General features: G+C 52.1%; 1 protein-coding gene across 1 annotated transcript in view; it reads left to right on the top strand.

Annotated features, from left to right (window-relative positions):
- The first annotated feature begins 1,273 nt into the window (after positions 1–1,273).
- Positions 1,274–22,358, top strand: part of LOC143143048 (uncharacterized) — a 110,755-nt gene continuing 89,670 nt past the window's right edge. The window contains exons 1-2 of the mRNA XM_076303896.1: positions 1,274–1,686; positions 5,822–6,252. Of these exons, the coding sequence (XP_076160011.1) occupies positions 6,001–6,252 (252 nt within the window). The 5' untranslated portion in view covers positions 1,274–1,686; positions 5,822–6,000. The remainder of the gene's footprint in view (positions 1,687–5,821; positions 6,253–22,358) is intronic.

The raw sequence follows: 22,358 nt of genomic DNA, 5'->3' as shown, positions 1-22,358 counted from the left end.
TTTCCCTTCGTCGCTTTACAATTTCTAACGCGCGTGCATATCTTTCAATGGGCGGCCGCGCGCGTCTAACGATATCCAACTCGGTCGAATTTCGCGTTCATTTATGAGCAGAAAGAACTTTGACTCCGCCGTAGTACGTAAATATTCTTCAGCAACAGGTCCCTGTAATACTCGAATCGAAAGAACGGAGGCGAGAGTACGGAAAACTGCTCTCGGTACACGCGACACCCGAATAAATTCAACGATAGATATCAAAAGGTGTCTCGACGTTCGCATCGCGTAAATTAACAACGAAACGTCTTCTTTTCGTAAATCGCGAAACATCGAGCGCGCAAGTATTTCCCACCTTCTCGGATACCTTTGATCGTTCCGTTCGAAAAAGTAAACGAACGGTATTCGTGTTATTTTTCGCGAAACGGCTCTAAAGGAAGATCGAGTTTCGCGTTCGATGAATGGCACGTTTCCTTCCGAAAATAAGACGAAACGGGTATTAGAAAAGACACGCGATCGAGCCTCGTTCGAAACATTGCGGAAATTCTATCCGGTTAAAATATTTTCTCTCGGTGGTTGTATTTCCTTACTTAGGAAGTTTCCGCGTCTCGTTTCCCCCGTGGCGGTAACGCGCGCCATTATCGCGCGTGACGGTGTAAAAATTCCTCCCGATAGATAAACATCATCGAGAAACAGACGGGCGAACGTGACCAGGCATAAAACGCGCGGCCGAGGTGAGGCGGTCCCGCGATCGAAATTAAACGACCGGTCTGTAAATTACTTTTTCATCCCTCGACCCCTTGATAATCCACCAACGGTCCCGGAAGTTGCGCGCACCCGAGCCATTAGCCGCCGTCGCCGCCGCCGCCGCCGCCGCCGCTACCACCGGCACCGGCACCGGCACCGGCACCGGCACCGCCGCGCGGCTGCATGCGCCTTACCACTGTCGCTTTCTGACCGAACGACCGACTTTCCGTCCTCGTCGCGCCTTCTTCGCGATCCCGGCGGCCAATCCGCGTCGGTCTTTAGCTCGGCTCTTCCTTCGGAGCCAGCCGCGGCCGGTCCGCAGCGTGAAAGCGCAGTGGAGCGACCGCGCGAATCGTGCATGCGCGACGCTCCTCTGCGCAGGCGCCACCCGCTCGTCTTATATCTATAAGGGCAGCTACCCTCGACGAGGCCGGTCAGTTCTTGCCCGTGCTGGCTCGGGTTACGATCGATCTCGATTCGTTCCGTCGCCGCGCCGTACCGTACCGTACCGTACCGTACCGTACCGTGCCGTGCCGTGCCGCGCCGCGCTGCGCTGCGCCGTTTCGCATCGCGGGTTTCTCGGGTACAGGGCTATCGGTCCGTCGCTCGAACATCGAGAACGAATCGTTCGCCGCGGTATTTTTCTGTGAAGTGTCATCGTCGGTAGTGTTGCGCGCCAGGTTGTTCCCTAGTCGATGAACAAAAGTGTCGCTGCGGGAAGCAGTACGATACATCTTTCGAGCGTCTACGAGGATGACCAGGATCCGTTGATGTTGTCCCCGGTACCGCGATCGGACTAACAGACCACACGGCGACGTACACTCGCCGCCTGCGGTGTCCCGCCCCGTGAACCAGTTTCGCGGGCACAGGCTTCGGTCCCTCGGGGGTTTCGTTACCAATTAGAGAACGTGCCCCTGGACCACCCCGAGAGTTTCCGCAACATCGAAGGTACACGCACGATTGATATTTCACGCGGAACTCGATCGCGGGCGAATATTGAATCGAAAAATCTTTCGGGACGCGCAGCAGCCACGAGAACCGGGTTCGATGTCTTTCGCGGAGAGCTTTTCGTTTCCGTAAGGTCGATCGGTGCTCGCGAGAAGACGAACGAGAAATTATTTTCACGGTCCTCGAAAGTTTGCGCGGTTCTCTCCGTTTGCCAATTGAAAACCCCGATCGCGTTGATCCGTCGCTTTTGGCGCGTAACGGGTGGCACGCTCGATCGCGTGTAAATACCGCGTTTCGGGTCGGGTTTCGGTTTCTTTCGTTGTTACGCACGTTTGCCGAACAGAGCGGCGTAGAACGGTGAATTTTCGCGCGGATGGAACACCGTCGGCTGCGAAGCTGAAGCATCGAGATTCGCAAAGAGTCGCCGGCTCGTAAACCGCGGAGGTGTTTCGCCGCGCGCACCATACGACACGATATACCTTTATATTTCGAAGAGAGCCGAGATTACGCGAAACGTTATTCGCGCCTGAATCGTAAACGCGCGATTAAGCGTCGCGCACGGAACTCTATTCGAGCGATTCAAGGAAGAACGTTCTCCCGCGGAATTATTCGCGACGATACGTTCCGCGAACGAGCGATTTTACGGACCGAGTTGCGTTATTTTGGCTCGAGAAATTCTCACGTCGTTCGCACGCGAAAACGGAAAATGGATATCTTTCCATGGAAATTCTTGCCTCCCCGATCGTTCGATCTCGATCGCGCGATCCATTCCACTGGAGGATTCGATCGCGGAGCAATCTGCCCTCCGTGTACGATCCAATCGGAGCTCGAACGAGTTCCGACGGATGTGTACTTTGCGCGATGCGTGACGAATTAGCGGCGAGCGAATCTCTCGAAAGACCGTTTGCGATCGAACCGGAACACGAATCTCTCGGACGTTTCCGACTTTGATCTAGAATCCCTTTCGTTGAAAATTAATTCAAGTTTAATTAACCGGAGTACCACGAGGGATAACGTTTGCCGGTATTCCATCGAAGACCTATAATTCGAAGATAGTTACTCGAGGACAATTAACGCAGCGTGTCTGCTACGCTGCGTGAATCGCGTTCAGTGCCTCCTGCTCGTCGTATTATTTATTAACGTTGTTTCCGAGGTATTCGCCTGTCTTAATGGCGTTCCAATTAAGATTCCGTTTGAGAACACGACGAATCGAGAGCCGACCAAGAACCTTCGGATTAACGCGGTTACGCGCCACTTTTACTCGCTTCGGCGAACGAGCTCGCCGATCGGATTTTTTCAATTATCAAATTCTCAGCGTTCGTTTCGTCGTTCGATTCGCAAATAAACTTCGGATCACGGTCTCGATACCTGGAATAATTTTCCTCCAAAATTCCCAGCGATGGAATCATCGTGAACTTTGGTCATCGCGTTTCGTACAAATCTCCGGATAAATGTCCCTTCGCGTTGCAAATTCGTCGCAAGATACCAAGATACGCGGAAGAATCGAATAAAAAAGACGAAACGCGCGAGGGTAATTTTAGCCGACGCTAACCGTAAAATGTTTTCATTCTTCCGACTTTCCGACCAGCTACCTTTGAATCCTCTTACGTTCTCGTAACCGCCGCGACGGTGTTTCCCTGTCCCACGGCATTTTCCCTCCGTTTCAATTAGGCGGCGGTTTGTTTTAAAGTTTTGACGGTGTTTTGAAGTTTCGGCCTCGGGAGGATACACGCGTGAATCCCAGATGGCGTTTAATGCCCGTAAGAACGGTAAAAAGATCGATAGAATTTCGGTCGGTAGAAAGAGAAGGAGAAACGGTGAAAAATCTTGATGGAGAAACGGCGGTCTCGCGCTGTTGCGGTTCGTTGGCGCGGTTTGATCGAAAGGGTATTTCCTCGGCATACAAGAGAAAAGTTCTTCCGGGAAGATAAACTGCTCTTCGCTCCCCACCCGACCCTCCTTTACCTCCGTACCTCGCTGGAAACTTGCTCGGTAGCGGAACTTTTGCGGAAGATTCACAAAAGATTTTTTCCTCTCCTCGATGCTCGATTATAATTCAAAGAGGGGGCAACAAAGTTTCCCCTTGGAAATTCTACACCGAGGTACAATTCGAAGGGGTAAAGATCCGAGAAATTAATTATCGCGACCACTTTCGAGCGGGGTACCGTATCCGTGGTGTACGGTAAAATTGAAAAACGAACGGGCCCGCGAAACTCGAACCCGTAGCCCGGATTGTTGCGCGCATCCCGCGAAGCCAAGATCCGAATGTAACCGCGTTCGTGGTTTCGTCTAGGCAATTAACCTTTCGAAAGTTGCGCAGTTCGGGAGCTCGAGCACGCTCGAAGAACGATCGTTTTCGCGCCGAACGAATCCGCCCTCGAGCGCGTTTCACCGTACAGATTCACCCCGTCACTTTCCTTTTTCTTCCGCGCAATTAACTTCCACCGAGCCGTTCCGTCTTTCGAAGGGTACGGCGACGGTGGAAAAAAATGAAGATCTCGGTATATATTCGTTCGAAGGATCGTCTCGCGCGTGGACGAAACAATATTACCGAAAGTGGTGTTTTCCACGACGATAAAAGGTTCCAGTCCCGTGACGGCGCGACGTAAAATTGGGTCGCTCGTCGATACCCTCGACTCTGCTGGGAAACGAATGCACCGCGAATGCTCGACCGATACGTCGGTAATTAAAAATCGGACCGTCGAATCCAGCGGGGAATAATTAGCCAGGGCGAGGAGTTCGCCGCGTCTGTCGCGCGAACGAACCTTTTGTAATCCCTGGCCCCGGCCGAAAGTAGGCCGAACTTTCGCGAGGGTAGAAATTAGGGGGCGAGCGAGCATCTTTCTCGCTCGGCGCGGTGCATCGTTTCACTCGGTGGATCGATCCCGGAATTATTAGGTAATTACCGCGGTGCGCCGGGAATAATTTCAGAATCGATTAGAGAGGGGAGGGGGCGCACGGCAGAGCGACGCGGGGATCGCTAGTAGGAACTTCCTCGGCTGGAATTAAGTGCCGACTCGTTTAACGTCGGATCACTCGTCTAACCTCGATTCTCTCCCAGTTTCGTTCCAACGAGGCTCTTCTTAAATCTTTGCTACAAACTACGAACGCGCCCGGCGTATACCGTTTGGTCAGTGGTAATTACACTCGCGACTGGTAATTAATTTCGCTCGACTCGTTTTTGCGTCGAACGTGTCCCGAGTACTCGCTGCGATAACGATTCGCTCGGTGGTCGAAAATCGGGAGCGACGAGTGTCGATGCGCGAAACGGATCCGGGCTTTTTCGACGCACCTGATCGAACATAAATATCGGATCGTCCCGAGAGACCGACGAACCGTTTTCCTTTCGTAGCGACAACTTTCGTCAATACCCGTGACATTACCGTCTATTTTTACGTTTCCGTGGAACAACGTTCGTAACATTTTCGAGCGTTTCGCTTTTATTTAAGACAGTCCGTCGGCCTGGAAAAATATCTGGAGCGGTTCGTCGACATTGTTCCGATGCTACGTACTCGGAAACGGTTTTCGATTCGACGGTACAAAGGTACGAAGCTTTCGCGGAAATTTTCAGCTCGTTCGAATTCGCGATTCCGGAATACACCGTAATGAACATTTTCGTGGATAACGAGAAAGTATGCGCCGATTTTCCGTCCGACATTTACGACGATACCGACGAGCTTCGCGAACCGACCAAATTGATATTAATTTTGTTTCGTTAAATATGCACGTACGGTGGAACTTCGATAATTGCGGAAAAACCGGGGCTGAAAATTCCATGCGGGTATCGAGATTCGCGAAACGATCGATACGCCCGATACGATAAAAAGGAGACCCACTTTTCCCGTGTATCTTGGTTCGCTCGTTGCCGATCGATCTCGTCGCTACCGTCTCCTCGACACCGCGAAACGAACCTTCTCGCGGGATCCTCGACCACGCGTTTCTCGAGATTACGCGATAACGGTGACATTTAAGTGTTCGCGAGATACCGAATTACGGAACACCGGTATCGAGAAGGAAGAAACGGAAGCTCTCGTTGCGTCGAGGTTCTCGCGAAAATCGTCACGGTAGCGAGCGGTCGAGGGGTCGAGGAAGAGAAATTAGACGGGAAGTGAGAAAAACCGGTTGAATTTTCCAGAGAATCGACGCAGAGCCCGTTTCCACGAGGATGAGCCTGTACGCCGGGACCTTACAAGCTCGCTCGTCTTAACGTCTCGATCCTGAGCCGTGCTGCCAACGGGGAAACGATTCTTCGAGGTCGGTGCTAGGAGGCCACGGATCGACGAACGGGGTGGAGGCGCGATAAAAATAAGGAAAATGGGGGTGCCGGACGTGGAGCAGGCTAAGAGACGACTCCAGGATATACTTAGGAAAGCGCAGAAGCTCGAGATATCACCGCAAGAAGTGATCTCGACGAGGACCGCCCAGAAGCTTCTTGCCAGGACGAGAAACGTCCTGGCATGGACGATCTGGATCACCGTTTTTGTCCTGCTGCTCAGCGGAGTCGTCTATGCACGCTGGCCAACAAGGCAGGAAGTCGAGACCATTAGGACTGTCCTCAGGCGAACGGTGAGTCGCGCAAATAATTCTCTCGATTTACCGATTTCAGCTAACCCGGACTCCGGTGGAATTCACCCGGAGGAAAATTTCTTTTTCGCGCTCGTCGCGAACAACGTTACTACGTACGCGTTACGTATCATCGGTCCAAAGTGTCCAATACGTCGATCGTTTCACCGAACCGTGAGAGAGAGAGAAGAATCTCGGTCTATTCGTTACCTTTCCGCTCCCAAAAGATTCCTATTAACGAGTCGTCCCCTGTACGCGATAGAGATCGATCGATCGATCGCTAATTCGGACAATATCGGAGGTAGGAATAATTCCGGCTAGGAGGCGATTGTTGCGCGCGGGGCCGCGCAACCGAGCGAGCACGAATCGGTAACAAGTTTACCGAGTTCGTGTAATCCGTGTTCCTTCGATACAAAAGTATTCTGTCTGAAAGTTCCGCGTCTAGAGGATAAACGCCGGTACATTGGAAAGCCGGGAAATGAAATTGCAGCGGAAAATGAATCGAACCGGTAAGCAATTGGCCGAAGTGAACTCTCGACGAGCTAGACAGAACGAGGGAACTCGACTCGTTCTAAAATAAAACGGGCGCGACGACGAATGTAGTCGTTGAAATTTTCTGAAATAATAAAAAGAGGCTCTCCTCTCGCGAGCCGTCTTGCGACGGTGCTCGTAATATCGTTGCTCGTTGCAATTCAAAAGGGATCGCGAACGGAGACGATGATGTTCGCGGAAAGATCGATCGGCTTTTATCCGTGAACTACCCCGGCACTCGACGGCTCGATGGAAACGGTTAGCCGATAACTATTGTTTGCAGCCTTCCCATTTACGATCTGAATTTTCCATGCCGCGATTCGACTCGTAAACCAACCATAACCGTTTTCGTGCCCATCTAATAAATACCCCCGGCTGGTGGGAAGTTTACGCGCGTTTGTTTCCTACCCGCGGAACGAAAGTGTCTCGGGTGTTTCGTTTTCTTTGAAGTTTATCGTTCGAAACCGATCGGGCACGGAGAATTTCCCGTTTCGGACCCGCCTCGCTTCCTACCAAACGAAGCGACGAACCATCCGTTCGAACCAACTTGGAATTTCACCGGCTCTCGACCGGCGTATCCCCCTCCGCGAAATTAAAACGAAACGAGCTCGCCGAATAATAAGCACTCTTGGCGCGCGTCCAAAAACGCGGGACAGCGAGGAGCCGGGGCGCGGCCGTTTTATTTTTTCCTTCTTTCTTTTTTTCGTCCCCCCTATTTGTCTTTTTTTTTTTTTTTTTTTCATCGGAACACCTTATACACGCGCGGATTATTTCGTCAAGTTCGTTATCCCGCGGGAGCGATGGATCAGTAACGCTGCAACGGAGGGTGCGGCGCCCGTAATTGTGTAACGTCGAATAATCCTCGAGCAAAACGCGGCCTATGCGTCAACGTCATTGACAGATGACGTTATCGATGGACTTGTTACCGAAACGCGTGTTACCTCTTCGATATCCAGCGGCGAGATCATCCCGCCGCTCCCGCGAAACTCTCGACGTTCGATTTTAACCAATTTGTTTCCGTTTCGCTCCTCTCGTCGCCTCGCCCACGGTGTAAATTAAAATTGCGAGCGTGCCCTTTCCGACTATCCCCGTTTCTTATTTTACTCGGCCCGTAGACATCTCGCGAGCGGAGAACCTCGGCAGACGGAAGAGTTTCTTTCATAATGCGAGGAGCGTGTCTCTCGGTCTATAACGACGCCGACGTTCGCAAAATTGCGACAACACCGACGACGACGACGACGACGACGACCAAAGATCAAACGACGCCCTCGCAGTCTCGTTTCTGATACCTGTAGCCGACAATGCAGCCCCGGAATATAACTCCGCACCTCGTTTTTATCGGGCGCACTTTATACCAGTTACTCGACGTCGTGGAAATTCCGTCAAAGGATGTAACGCAAAAAATGGGGATCGAGTCTCTCGAAATGGCGCGTAATCGAATCTCCGTCCAGCGAAATGAGAGAAATTTCGCGGCCTTGGCTCGCGTTCCCGGATAACCGCGGTCGCGCTTTTTTCGCCGATGGTAATTATTGTTATCGTCGTTACCGCGCGTCTCCGTGCACCTGCGTCAATTTCGTACGAAAGGTTGAAAATTGAGTAGAAAAAAGAAACGAAAATCGAAGAATCCGGTCCGTCTTGTCCGTTTCCACGTAACGACGACAGACGCGAGCGTTGTTCTCCGGAAGCGAATCGATTCCAAGCGCATTACGCGTACCGAAAGCGAAACGAGACTCTCCGCGAACGATTTAATTTCTCGCAACGGAAAAAGGAAGCCGGCGTCTTCTGTTCATCGAAACATCCGATCCCCTCTTTCGACGACAATTATACGCAATTGGAAAGACAATCGCGAGTCGATGATTCGAGTCGCGCGATATCTTGTTTCTCGAGCGGGAATCGCGTGACGTTTCCCGAGCGTTCGTTTCGCGATTAAAGCGTCGCTCGTTTATTTCCACCGGAAGAAACGTTAATTGGTGACGCGGAACGAAGTTTTTTCACCGGCCGAGCGTGGAAAACGTTTCGTTTTCGATGGATCGCAAATCCGGTCGAGCGGAGACACGAGGCGCGCGGGTGCGCACGCGAGCGCGAGCGCGAGAGCTCGCCTCTGTGGAGAGAAAAAAAAACAAAGAAAAAACAAATCGCTTTGTCGATTTGTTTGAAAGCGTTCCGTAACGCAGTTACAGTTCCAATTTACACGATACTGCTATGGATTATTAAACGGCCGAGAGGAGCGTTCGTGCGACGAAAACCGTTCTCACCGGTGTCACCGACGAGCATTTTAAATGTTTCGCGTTTCGTTCGATCGATTAATTAGAAGCGGGCGCGCGACGAAAGCGTTTGCCCCGTCTCTCTTGATCGCTTCGATCGTGGCCTCGGCCAATCACGTAGTCCCTTTAATCTGAAAATTACTGCCGGTTCAGCTCGACGCCTTCGTCGGATTTCCATAGGAAATTAATACGCGTATATTGCAGTATCGACTGACGCCAACTTCAAAGTTCGCCCCGTGCCCCCGAAGTCGACCGAAAAGACAAAATGGAATATTTACGAGGCAATTAACGAACCTGCCGCGCACCAGTTAAGCCCTTCGAATATCTTTGTCGCGGAGCGATTGCCACCCGCGTGAAATTACATGGACCCGGCGCGTTCCGTTTCATTGCAGCTTCGTCGTTTCGAACGTTTCGATACGTCGAAACAGCACTGTCAGGCGAAATTGGCCATGGAATTCCCCGCCCACGGCGCCCGAAAAGAGACATTTCACGAGCCAGTTTTAAACGCGCGAGCCAATAAACCGAGACACCTTTACATAATGAATAACCTCGTTTCTGTAACGGTACCGTAATTGTTCCCCGCGAGATATCGACACTTTGGATCATTTCGGTAGTTTGGCGAAAACGGAGACACGGACACCGTACCCGATCGTTTCCAGCCACGTTCGTGTCCAGCTCTCGTAGAAACCGAAAATATTTTCACCGTTCGGAGTCGTTGTTCTTTTATCGGTATTGCCGTACGTATCGGTACGATTTACGGTGAAATTGTTGCGCGCGATCGAAACGAAGATCGTTGCATCGATATCGTTACTCGATGAAAAGGTGAGTTCTCGATCAGAAAAATTGTATCGGTAGGTTCCGGGAGCTGGACTCGAGGGGTGGGTGGATAACGCGTCTCGAGGAGGAGGGTTTCGCGACAGCTTTCCCGACTCGTCGCTTCGAATGTGTTGCGCAAGGACGGTGTCGTAGAGCGCGGTTTAATTTGCGCGAATTTGGTACGCCCTCGGAACGCGGGTAGCGGTGGAGCGAAGACCGAGAACGACGGGTTATTATGCATTCGACCTGTCGGAAATTTACGTCGAACGAACATTATTCGTAAATTCGGCGGGTACGGTGGAGTTCGAGGTCGGGGTTACTTCAAAAGTGGCTAACGAACCGGCTTCCGACTTACGGATGCTGCGGCCGGCTGTATGGTAATCGCGTTAACTTACTTAATTAGGATCGCGCTCGCTAATCAACTCGAAATCTCTTTCGAAAGGTTGTTCGGCGTCCGCTCGGTGCGTCGCGCCTTTATTTCGCCCGGGCCTTTGAAAGGCTAATTTACCGCGGTGTCATTTATCAGGCTCTTGTTCGCCGCGTTATTCGGTGTTATTAAGCGATACCGCAGATACGTTGAAAGTTTGTAATTTAAACGAATGGCAATGGCTCCCAGGTAGAACCCATTAATCCATCCTACGCGGGACCCGTGATTCATTGTTATCGTTATATTAACGACAGCGCGCGGCTGATCGTGGATTTTGTCTTCACCGCCGTTTATCGGTGTCATCTTTGACGATTCGTGTTTCACCGATTCGGATTTCTTTTTCTCGCGTACCGACCGTCTCGAAATTAACCGCCGTCGGCCATTTCGCGATCTCCGTTGACGCGATCGTTGAATCGCGAAAGTATCGATTCGGTCGGTCGATAGCGATCGACGACCGTAGAGGATCGTGGACGAGAGAACGTCTCGATGCTCTTAACGGAGCGCTACGTCCCGGTGTCGTTCGCTTACTCCCGATTCGCGACTATCGCGAACGAATATTTATTTTCTCGGGGAGCGAGAAAACGGTGAGCTAGAGGCGACACGGTTCCCTGCGGGTGATATCTCCGAAGAGAATTTATGTTTTCAGCCGAACAGCAATAACGTTACGCGGCGTTGCACTTTTCTCGTGGAATAATCTTCCTGTCTCGGAGTCTCGTCCCGCGCGTCCTCTCCGTCTTTGGCTTTCGAATCGCGCGCACCCGCTCCGTGTCTGGCCGGCTCCTGTACTCGTTTCCTCGATAAACGAACCGTTATCGCGGAGAGATGATTTTCGGAGGAGGGCGTTCGCGAAAGTGGAACCAATTCGAAAACCGCGCGCGCGCGACGTACGTATTCGTGATTCGTCGGTGGGAAGCAGCGCGCGCGTTAGGAAACGTTTATTCGCGATGGAATTTCGGTCCTTTGCTCGAAACATATTGCATTCCACGCGAACGTTGTAGATCGCGCGCGGGTAGATCGCGCAAAGCAACACGGAGAATTCTCGTCGCGGACTAATTTCGCGTACCGAAATTTTTTCACGGTTGTCTCCGCGCCCTATTTCAGCCCCCAACGCCGCCTCGTTTTCCCTATTTTTTCGTTTTTTCAATATTTTTCACCGTGCACAAAACGGTCCGCGAACGTTTAAAGAATTACACGATCGCGGTGAACTTTGTACCCAGGCCACGATTAATCCGTTACTCGTTAATTTATTTGCTCGTTATCGACGAGTACCCGCTTCCAATAATGCTACTCGAAAGTGGGTCGATGCTGTCGATATTGAAAAATGAAAAATGAAGTAGATCGTTTCGGGCGCGGTTTTAAAAAATATAACGCTCGAAAACCGTTACCGACGAAAATCGAGCGATTTGTCAAATATCTCGAAACTCGCTGCGGCCGGTCGATGAATTTATTTCCGTTATCGCATCGACCCTTCGATACACGGCCCGTGGAACGTTATGTAACGAGAAACAGCTACCCTTCGTTCAAGACTAGACGATATCCACGCGTGCTAATAATTTTCGATCTAATGCTCGATCGATCCACTCGTTCCCGGATTTATACGGAGCGTCGACCTCGTTATCCGCGATCTCGGTTGGTAAATTAATCGTTGTTTGTTTCCGAGGAGCTCGGTCGCGTTTTCAACTTCCAATCGATCGCCATTCCGCGCATCGTTTTGTTTCTTGTCGCTTCTTCGGATTCGTAGGAGCTCGTAGTTCCACGCGGAACGCCGCGATCCGTTGCGATTATCGCGAATCGTCGCAAATCTTTTCGTTTCGTCTCGACGCGGCGAAAACGACGGCTGTAAGACGAACAGTTTCAAAGATTCGGCAACTTTTCGCGTTCGTTGGGAAGAAAACGGGATCGAAGCGTTTCATTGAAAACTAGTGAAAGCGTTTAATGGATGTTTATCAGAGCGTTCTTTCCACCGGCGAGTGGGCTCGGCTAGGATTTTTCTCGCGCGGACACCGCGGCCGCGTTCGTTCTCCAAATGGAAGGAAACGCGCGTACATCCTTTCGATATTCCGGTCCGCGCGTTGAATATTTTTGCGGCAATTCCATTACGTCGCGGAAAGGCGAAAACCTGGCTTTCGTAAAACACGGGCAAAACCGGTTCCGACTTTCGACTCGGCTTAACGTCCACGTCGAAATTAATAGAATTCGTTGAAAGCCGTTGAAAGCTTTTCGATATCGGACAACAAAATTCTGGTCGTCGGGGATGTTATCGGCGTCGAAGTTGCAGAGGAAACGGCGATGGTAACGAATCGTCGGGTTTCCCTCGATCGTCACCGAAAGATCGCGCGATCGTTTAGGGGGCGAAACGGCGCTATTATTTTCGCGCTAGTAATTCTCCACTTTTCCCTATTTTTTCTGCCTACCGGGTTTTTTTCCCCCATTTGAACCGAAACTAGCTCGTCACGAGTAAAACGCGGATCGAGTTGTCGAGTAACTCGAAGCTGGTTGGAGAGGCTGCCGACTCTCGAAGTGCTCAATTTCCATGGAAATGGCAGCGAAACAGCAGCAGCAGTAGCAGACCACCACCGGCACTACCACCACCAGCACCAGTAGCACCAGCAGCACCAGCAGCAGCATCGTCTCTTTCTCTCTCTCTGTTTCCCTCCGACTCGCTCTTTTTTTCGGCTTTCCTTTTCCTCTGTTTCCCGTTGGAGCGCGAGCGCGCGTACGCGACGCGACGCGACGCTGGGCGAGGCGGGGCGGGGCGAGGCGAGGCGAGGCGAGGCGAGGCGAGGCGAGGCGAGGCGAAGCGACGCGAGGCGACGTACGCGATCGAATGGAACTATATCCACTCGGCCCGTGTCCCGTTTCCGTCCTCGTCGTTTCTTTCGTTCGCTCGGCGAGTTTTCATTTGCTCGATTACCATGTGTTGTTTCGTTCGCGAAAAAAGAAAAAAAACTGGCCGGTAGTCGAGCATCGGGCCCTGGGAACAATTTCCAGGCCGGAAACAGAACGTTCCGCGTGTTTTTAGCGGTCGAACGGTCGTGCTCGAAACGACACAGCCCGTTAAGCCGGCTATTTAGCGCGTTACGAGTGTCCTGATCGATCGAGAGAGCGAAATTTCATTTGTACGAGTCGAGTCGGATCGGGTCGGGTTCGGGGTCGGGGGTTGGACTCGGCCGGGTCGAGTCGAGACGGGAGGGCAACACGCGCGTCACCGTTGTCAGGTTTCAGCCTCTGTCCTGCCTTTTCTCCCGTGGAAGCCTGCCTTTCGCGGTCGCGATGGCGGTGGTGGTGATGTCACGTTAATGGTACCCTACAATCCCTCTGATGTCTGTCCCATTTTCCCCCATTGTGCGTCACTTGGTTGCGGAGGCCGTTACGCGGGCACGGTAGTCTGTATGCAAAGAACGAAACCGGGTTTCGAACGCCGTTTAAACAGAAGTAGTCCCCTAACGACCGATTACGCATCGTTCGCTTTCGCGTTGTACGGAGAATCGATCGGTGGCGGGAAAACACTTTTCGTTCCTCGGACGCGAGCGTTCCCTACGATCGAATTCTCCCAGCCGTTGAGCGAATATCTTCTCCGTGATCGCGTACCGTGAGCGTTAAACGAGAGATCCGCACTAATTAATATCGTACGGGCAAAGAACACGTGGCTCTTCGTTGAGACCGGTAAACGTACGAACGGATTTCCAATTTCCGAAGAATTCCAACGAATTCGTCCAACGGTGCACTCGCTTCTTATCGCGTAGGTTGAACGCGAAACATAGATTTGTCCAGGGATCCCGGCTCCGAGGAGGGTCGAGTTTCTTTGATGGCACGTATTCGACGATAGTGGAGTCTAAAAGCGCCGCGAAAGAATTTTAATATCGATGCAAAGTATTCATCTACATGCGCCCGCGAGCGAGAGCTAAATTAAAAAATACTGAGAGGCGGTAAACAGTTAAAAAGAAGAAAGGACCGCATATTACGGGAGGTCCCTACCAGCTCGTCGTAGCTTACGGACAAAAGCTCGAATATTCGCGCTTAACCCGGTGTTCGTTACGAGGCTCGTATCTTTTCACATTTTTGCGAGCATTCGCGTTCTCGACGGCGGACAAATTTCCAAACGATCGGTTCGCGGTTCCGATCCACGAACGGGAAGGACGATCGCCCGCGAAGACGAAAGATCGAGCAAACTGGACGAAATTACGTACCCGGGACTATTTATCGCTCGATAAATAGTTTATCGTTATCGTTGGAGAGTTGGCGAAATAAAAGGGTAAGGAGAAACGACACCGGGACGTTCCACGGGACTCGTGGTTCGTTATTTTTGCTTCGTCTATTTTGAAAGGGGTAGGTTTTAAGCTGTACAGGTTTCCGTGTACAATAGCGGCGTATAGGAAGTCGCAGAAGAGACAATCACGGTTCTATTGTGTAAGGTCGCGGACGGGACCTGTGATTGCGTAACGGGCGCTCGTAAATTTTCTCGTGGTACGGCTCGCCTAGCGGAGAAAATCTCCGTCTCGAGGAGGGTGGAACGTTCGTCCGTCCGACGAACGCGACACGGACGTGCACGTACCTGCTCGTCGATCGTTTATCGCGAGCGTTCGTTTTCTCATCGATTCTCGAAATTTCCGTGGAATCGGGACGCTTCGGAATCGTTGCGAATTATTCGTACCGTCGCGTTGTGAAAAATACGCGGAAGCTTTGTTCGGTGTCGTCGTTTTCCGTGAAGGAATCGGCTCGGTCGGGCGAAAAATTGCAACGCACGGAATTATTTCTTCCGTTGGTGGCGACGGAGGCGGTAGCGGCGGCGGCGGCGGCGGCGGCGGTGGTATTGCGTGCGACCACAAACGAAACGCTTTCCAACGCGCTTCGTTAATTCTTGGATTTCACAAAGCTGTTTTGAACTGTGACTGGCGCGAAAAATGTACGAACACGGTTCGTTGTCGTTGCTTTTATTTTATTTTATTTTATTTTTTTTTTTTTTTTTTATTTTTATTTTTGCGTTAAATTCATCCACGAACCAGAAATTCCGCTTTGCCGGAGAAAAGGCAAGATATTTCCATATCCGGGATTGCTCGTTTTTCATGATTTTTTACAACCGCGTTTCTCGTCGCGAGAGCTCCGGTTCTTTCTGTTCCCCCGCGTGTTTCAGTAATTGTTACCTTTACGTTGTAATAAATCAGAGCTGTCGCGCGCGCGCTGTTCAGCCAACAGTTCCACCGGTGGGATTTTATCTACCGTGCGACGGAAGATGTAAACGCTACGCAACACTCGAGGACTATATATGTATATTCTTCTTCCACGGTTCTCTTCTCCGCTCTCACTGTCTCTCGCTCTCTCTCTGTGCTCGTTTCTTCTTTCGTTCGTCGGAGTTTCTCCGGTCAACGGTCCGTAGGAAATCGAAGTTTCTCTCGGGCGAGAGACGAAGCGCGAGCTCTTCCGTTGAATTCACGAGCGTTCGGAGAAACCGTGAAAATGACACAACAATGCGGCGACGGATTTTTAATAGAAGCCGCTCGAAACCCGCGCGACGTTCCACGTCGGAAATACGCCGGAGCGAGAGTTTTCGCTCGCGGGATCGAGGTGGTGCAATCGCGGTTCGTGCTGAAAAATCCGAGGAAAAAAATTAAGAGAACGGGGAAGAGAAATTCAACGGATCGAGTACAGTGACCCCTCGATAAAACCTACCGAGTCGTCTCCGTTCCTGTTTACTTTCTTCGGCTCGATATTTCTGGATTCGGAACTCGTTACGTTCGTCGCTGTATCTCCGCGAGAGTGGGATCCATCGATCGGCGATACGTAAGAAAAAAATAATAGTTGAAACACGATCGAGTTTGGTCTCGTTTTCATCGGTAGGGTTTCGCCGGCCGCAACGACGCAATGCAACGATTCTCATCTCTCTACCCGCTCTCCTCGTTGGATGGTACGCGCGCGATTGGATCTTGGCTCGAGATATCTCTTTTAAACGTTTCGCGCGCAAGACGATCGGGAGACGCGGTCGATCCATCGATCGCGAATTCAATGTTCGCTAGAGTTGTTACGGTACCGCGTTTCAATCAATCCGGTGGTGCGTGGTCCGTTTGAGCGGAAACGATGCGACGAACGAGCGAAACGAAGTTTTCGCTCGGGAGCGACGCCTCGCGCGGCAACAATCGCAGTTATTCGCGCGGTCGGTGGTTCGCGTCGCGTTGCATCGCGTCGCGGCGCGGAGCGACGTTTCTCGGCGTTCAGCGGCATCTGCGATTATTTACGTCGCGTGACGTATCGCCGGGGCACGGGGGCTCGCACTCGCCGCACACCGTGTACCGTGATTGCGCACAATGCACACAATGCGCCGTGGGTAGCGTTATCGCGTCGCAGTTTATAGTTGCTAGTCGGCGGCCGTCTGACCGCCAACGGACCGTTTCCCCTTGCCTCGGTTAATTTTCCCCATTACCGCGCGCCACGTCCAGCTTGCGTCGCGACCGCCGGACCTCTCCACGATTTTATCTTTATCAACGAGCTCGGAAGCGCGGCTCGACCGAGCGAGCGGAAAAACGAAACGCGAGGCTTTCGAACCGTCTGCGTATCGGTGTCGAGTCCGTCGATCGTCGAATCGATTCGAAAACCGGATCGAAGAGTACCATCTGTCGCAAAACGCGAATTTCTTTTTTCAAGTTCGAAACTACTCCGTTTTCAAGATCCGGTGTTATCCAGAGGAAGCGTTTCAGCGAGCTCGATGTCTTGGTGGTTCGCGAACAGGTGAAACGCTCGATTCCGAAATCATCCATCGCCGTGGTAATTAGCTTTTCAGGAGGCAACGTCGACGCGTAGCTATCTTCTTCTAAACGCACTCGGTGTACCCACCGATGGGCGTGTCCCGTATAAACGAACGAATAAATAAATAAATAATTTCGGGTAGCTATTCGGCGCGTTGGGTTCCCTTTGATCGTGGCAACCAACGGCGGTTCGGTTCGTCGAGGCTCCTCGCCGTGGAACAAAACTAGCGAGCAAACAGCTCGAAATGATTGCCACCGACTGGCGGTAACCAGGGTTATCCGAATGTTTCACCGCAAACCGAAAACAAACGAACGGAACGAGTTGGCTCGGCGAACAGCGAACGTTTCGTCGACCGATGGAATCGAGCGATCTGCCGATTTTTGCGGGACTTGGATCGCCTCGGCGTGGTCCAATAGAAATCCCAGTCACCGCGTTATATCGTTAACGGTTCGACTCCATCGATTTCTTTCCGTTCGCCGCGGTACTCCGCGCTTGATAAAGAATCACGCGCCGCTGGGAACAGCTTCGATTCCTAACGACGCGACGTGCCAACTAACGAGCAATTTGGTAATCGACCGACCGACTGTTACGGTACGATGCACCGGAATCGTATCTGGTCCGTGCGTCGTCGATATCGCGCGAACGATATTCGCGATCGGCCGAGCGTTTCCACGTTTTTCCTCGCGAATCGCAACGCGGCGCGAAGCAAACGATTGTTCGCGAAAGACGACTCACGGATCGAGGGAACGCGGCACCACGTGCAAGTGAAATTTCGAGCGTTCCCTCGTCGCGATACTCGGCGAAGCTCGACCCGGTAGGAATTTTCGTTACGACTCCGGCGATCGATTCGTCAAACAGTTTCACGCGTCAACGATCGTCGCGCGCCCGTGAACTTTTCTAATTGGAAAACTTATCGGGAGAAATCATCGAGCTGTCAGTTCGTTAAACGATATATTCGACGCGTTTGTTCGTCGAATGCAACGACGAGTCGCGTCGATCGGACGAGCTGCAATTATCGGTTCTCTAAACAGGTGCGTCCGTGCCGGAGTTACGCGCGAACACGGTACTCGTGTTCGTCGCGAAACGAATTCTCGCGATCCCGTTGATCCAGTTCTCCCGCGCATCGTCGCGTCGGGACGCTTCAACGGGGCCGTAGGAGTTCACGGAACGTCTCTTTTGAACAGCCATCCGGAGAAACCTTGGCCGCTCGCTGTTAATGCAAAATTCAGGATGTGCCACCGGCAAACCGGGGTTATCCTAATTAAAATCTCCGGGCACTCGTTCCCCTTGATCGGTTGCATTCGCTTCCACTCGTGGCTGCGGTAACTTACTCGAATCGCGGAAACGATTTACGGAACACCGTGGCCGTGACGAGATCCGCTGATTCGTTGCTCGTTGTTCTACGAAAACTTCTAGTCCATCTACGAATCGAAGCCTTTTTCGTCGAGCGTGTTCTTTGACGATGTTCGAGCGACACGGTCGATCTCTCGAGCTCGGGGCAGGGTTGAATTCGGAAACGACGAAGGTGGATGGGAATTTACCAGGACTCGGCCCGAAGCGCGCAATTATTTACGCCGTCGTGCACATTCCCGCGGGCCACGTACTCCGTGTTTTCCGTTCGGACGCGGCGTCTTATTTAAATGCAAAGAGAACGTCCTGGAAAATTAGCCAAGCAGCGTCGTCGGACAGCCCGCCGAAATTTCCCGCGGAGACCGTGCGCGAAATCGAGCCCGTCCCCGCGAACGTTTTCTTTCGGTTAGGTTTTCCGTCGCGAGAGCCTCTTACGCGGCTCGAAATTATTCGAAATAACCACGGCCGGCGACACGACACTTTGCCTTCCACGGAATTTCTGTTTCGAAGCGTTAATCCCGGTCGACTCGACGTTGAACTCGAACTGCGTACTCCGTAACGCGGAACACCACGGTGAACGCGCGGAATATATTTATCCGGATAAACGTACGCGGAGAAACAAATTTTTATTCGTTAAAATTTAATCAGACTTTACCAATGAAATTTCGTTCGCCCCGGTACCTACGGTTTCGTACGGCGTCGGCTTTATTTTTACAAAGATCTCGTCCGACGTGAAAAATGACGGAGGTCCTCTTTGAATTGTATTCGTCGTTCGAGGACGGTACGGACCGAAGCGATCGATGAATCGCTGGAGCACGATGAACACGGCTGCTGGGAAAAGTTCCCGGATGTTAAATATCCCAACGCGGAATTAGCGCGGAAATCAAATTCTTCCCGGAGATCCTCGGAGACTTGGCGTTACTCATCCTGGCTTAAAGTTCCGGGTTCGGCTTATACGCTTTGTATATTCTCGCGACGCGTAGGAGTACGAGGAGGAGGGGCGGATCGAGGGGCGTCAAAGGAGGAGCGCTCGGTGTCTAAAACGCTTAATAATGTTCAAGCGCGCCTCTTCGAGGCGACTCGATGAAGCTTTCGCAAAAGGGACGCGCAGATTTTTCCAGCCGATTTACCTTCGCCCCTCTCGTATCTCTGTTTTTTCAGCCGCGGAAATTTCGTACCCATCCTAGCCCCGGTTCTCTTTTTCTTTCCGTTTTGTCGAACCGGTCGGCTCACCGTAAAATCTCTCGCGCGAAATCCGCCCCAGCCGTGAAACGCCTCGAAAAGTCTCCTCTGTATTGTTCGAACGGTCTCTCTCGCAACGACGCGTCGTCTCGCACCGGTGCAGCTGACACGGACTACTGGCACACTGGTTGAAGTTAACTGCCATTAATTACGCCGAGACTCTGCATTGGACTTGCCCGCTCTTCTCCCCGCTACCCCTGCCTTTCCTCCGCGGTATATACGCCACCCTTATCAATTATTCGATCCCGCCGTGTTTTTTTATTTTTCCTTCTTTTTTTCCGACCAGATTTTACGTCTCGCGCGTAAAAGGCTTAGCCTTTCCGACCCGGTTTTCGTTATCTTTCCAATTTATAGTTTTCCAGATACTCGCCCACCGAACCGCTCGAATTTTATTCTTCGATCCGCCGCGTACCGCGTACCTACGGAAACCGTGTAATTTATGCGGTAAAGAAACGCTCTACCGGCCGACCCGATAGAATTCTCTATGAATTTTTTCGCGCATCTTCCGGAACGATGTTTCCCGATAATCGAGAACTCGATGTCCGAAGAAGAGAACGAATTATCGCGGTCGAAGAGCTTCGCGTCGACCGACGTCGAGAAATTAAAGTCGAATAAGCGTCGTTGGCGTCGTTTCCGACCAAGCCGCGTATTCTTCTCGATCGGGATTCGCGACGTCGACGTCGCGAGAAGTACCCGGCGGAAAACAACGTCCGCAAAGACCGCACCGATTATCGGTTGCGCGCGTAAAATCGTCCTCGCGCGTATCGGAGCGGAACCGATTTACGAACAAGCGCGTTCGTCGAACGAAAAATCTTTCCTACCTTTATATCCGTTACCCGAAACGTACTTCCGAAAGTTGGAAAAAGTAGTTTTCCACGGTGTGTTCGAGTTGTATGGAGCAGTGTTGGTTTTCGGTCGCGCTAGATCGATAGTTGTCCCTGCTGCGGAAACGTCCGCGCGTTCCTCCGCGGCACGAAATCGCGTTCATCGGCTTTGACTGGTTCCCCGCGTCTACGGGCTCGATAATTTTCATCGATTCGCGAATAATCGAGGCGGCTGAACCGCGACGCTCCGCGCAAAAATCCAACGAACGAACGAACGAACGAAAGGTGACCGTGAAGTGTCGTTAATTACCGAGAGTCGTCTGCGAAATTGGCTGGCATATCGGTACGCGCGACCGCGCACGAACGTATACTCGCGCGAGGTTATCAGTCACGGTGGCGCGTAATTTCGACACGCATACCACTCGGGGTGGTTTCCCCTTGGCGCATGGCGCGACGAACTCGTCGAGTCCTTTGGGCGGCGCGCAGCCTCGCGTTCGTCTTAATTGCGCCAAGATTCCGGCGAGCGAGCGAGCGAGCGAGCGAGCGACTGCGCGCGCGCGCAACTACGAAAGGAATCCGCGGGTAAAGACGTTGGAACGACAATTAGGTATACACTCCTCGCAATTTCGAATCGTCTCGGTGTTCCTTCCTCTCCGACCGTATTCCGTTTACCAGAGCCGTACGATCACGTTTCCTCGATCGAAATCGAACCTTCCGCTTTCCGAGTACCGGCCAAGTTATCGATCTTTCGAACGACACCTATTTATCGACCATTCGGAGTTTCATCTTCCACGGAGTAGGTATCCAAAGAGGTATCCATCTTCCGAAGAGCCGCGCAAGAGCCATCGGCCAATTCCGCGCGAAGCGGAATCAAAGGACACCCTTAAACACGGGAAAGTACGCGACGGAAGAGTTCTCGTTCGAGTGCACCAAGCGCAAACGGAAAAGTCCACCAACGCGCGAACCAAGTACCATCGTTTTTACGCTTCCCTCCTCGACGGTGAACATTAATCGGAAATATTTCCCGCGTTACCGAACATTTGCCAAACAAATACGCGCGACGATAAAAATATTTTATTTCGAGTGCACGTGGAATATAAAATACGGGAGCGTCGAGGAATTTTCGACGTTCGCGTCGTTCCGATCTCCGGTAGCGTTGTTCTCCTGGTTCGAACGAGGCGTTCAACGTCGATCCAAAGTTGTTCCGTCGGAGACGTACTCTACCCTAACGAACCGAGGGGGTCGCGGGAGAAAGGGATCGCGAATCGGTCGCGCGACAACGAAATTCGAAGACGAGGATCGTCGAGCGCGAAAGAAAGACGGTGGTTCGATCTCGGCCGAGGCTCGTTTCGTTTCCCGCTAACGAAGGACAAGTTGAACTTGGCAGCGAGTCGAGATAATTGGACGATATACAGTGTCCCGGGCTGCAAACAGGAGCCCCGCTAACTCGCACGCCCGGGCGTTATTTCAAATACTAATTAGTATGGCGAGCGCGAGGGAATCGTGGCGCGATCAACAGGCTAGGCGGTAGGGGCAGCTTCGTTACGAAGCTGCCGGCCTCAATTATGCATGTAAATTCCACACACGGAATTGCCTGTCGGTCTCGAACCGACCGGTGCACACCCTTCTAATCCGCGTCCGCGCCTTTTGTCCAGGAACGAGCCTCTCGCGGCCCTCGAACGAGAGCGGAAAGATCTCTCCTCGCCCTCGGGTCAAAGCCATCCCCGTGGAACCGCACGATTTCGTGAATTATTCCGTGCCGTGGCTCTCGAGAACGAGGCTGGCTCTCTCTCTCTCTCGGTCGCGCGTGTAAAACGTGCACGGGGAATTTAAAAGGTCGCGTTTACGACCCTCCAACGTTTAGGAATTAACCCATTTGCACGGAGAGAGCGGACCGCTCCGTCTGGCCCGTAT

This window comes from Ptiloglossa arizonensis, chromosome 2 (genome assembly GCF_051014685.1).
Source record: "Ptiloglossa arizonensis isolate GNS036 chromosome 2, iyPtiAriz1_principal, whole genome shotgun sequence".
Lineage (NCBI taxonomy): Eukaryota > Metazoa > Arthropoda > Insecta > Hymenoptera > Colletidae > Ptiloglossa > Ptiloglossa arizonensis.
Note: the sequence above shows the minus strand (reverse complement) of the source record. Positions and strands in the feature narration are given on the sequence as shown.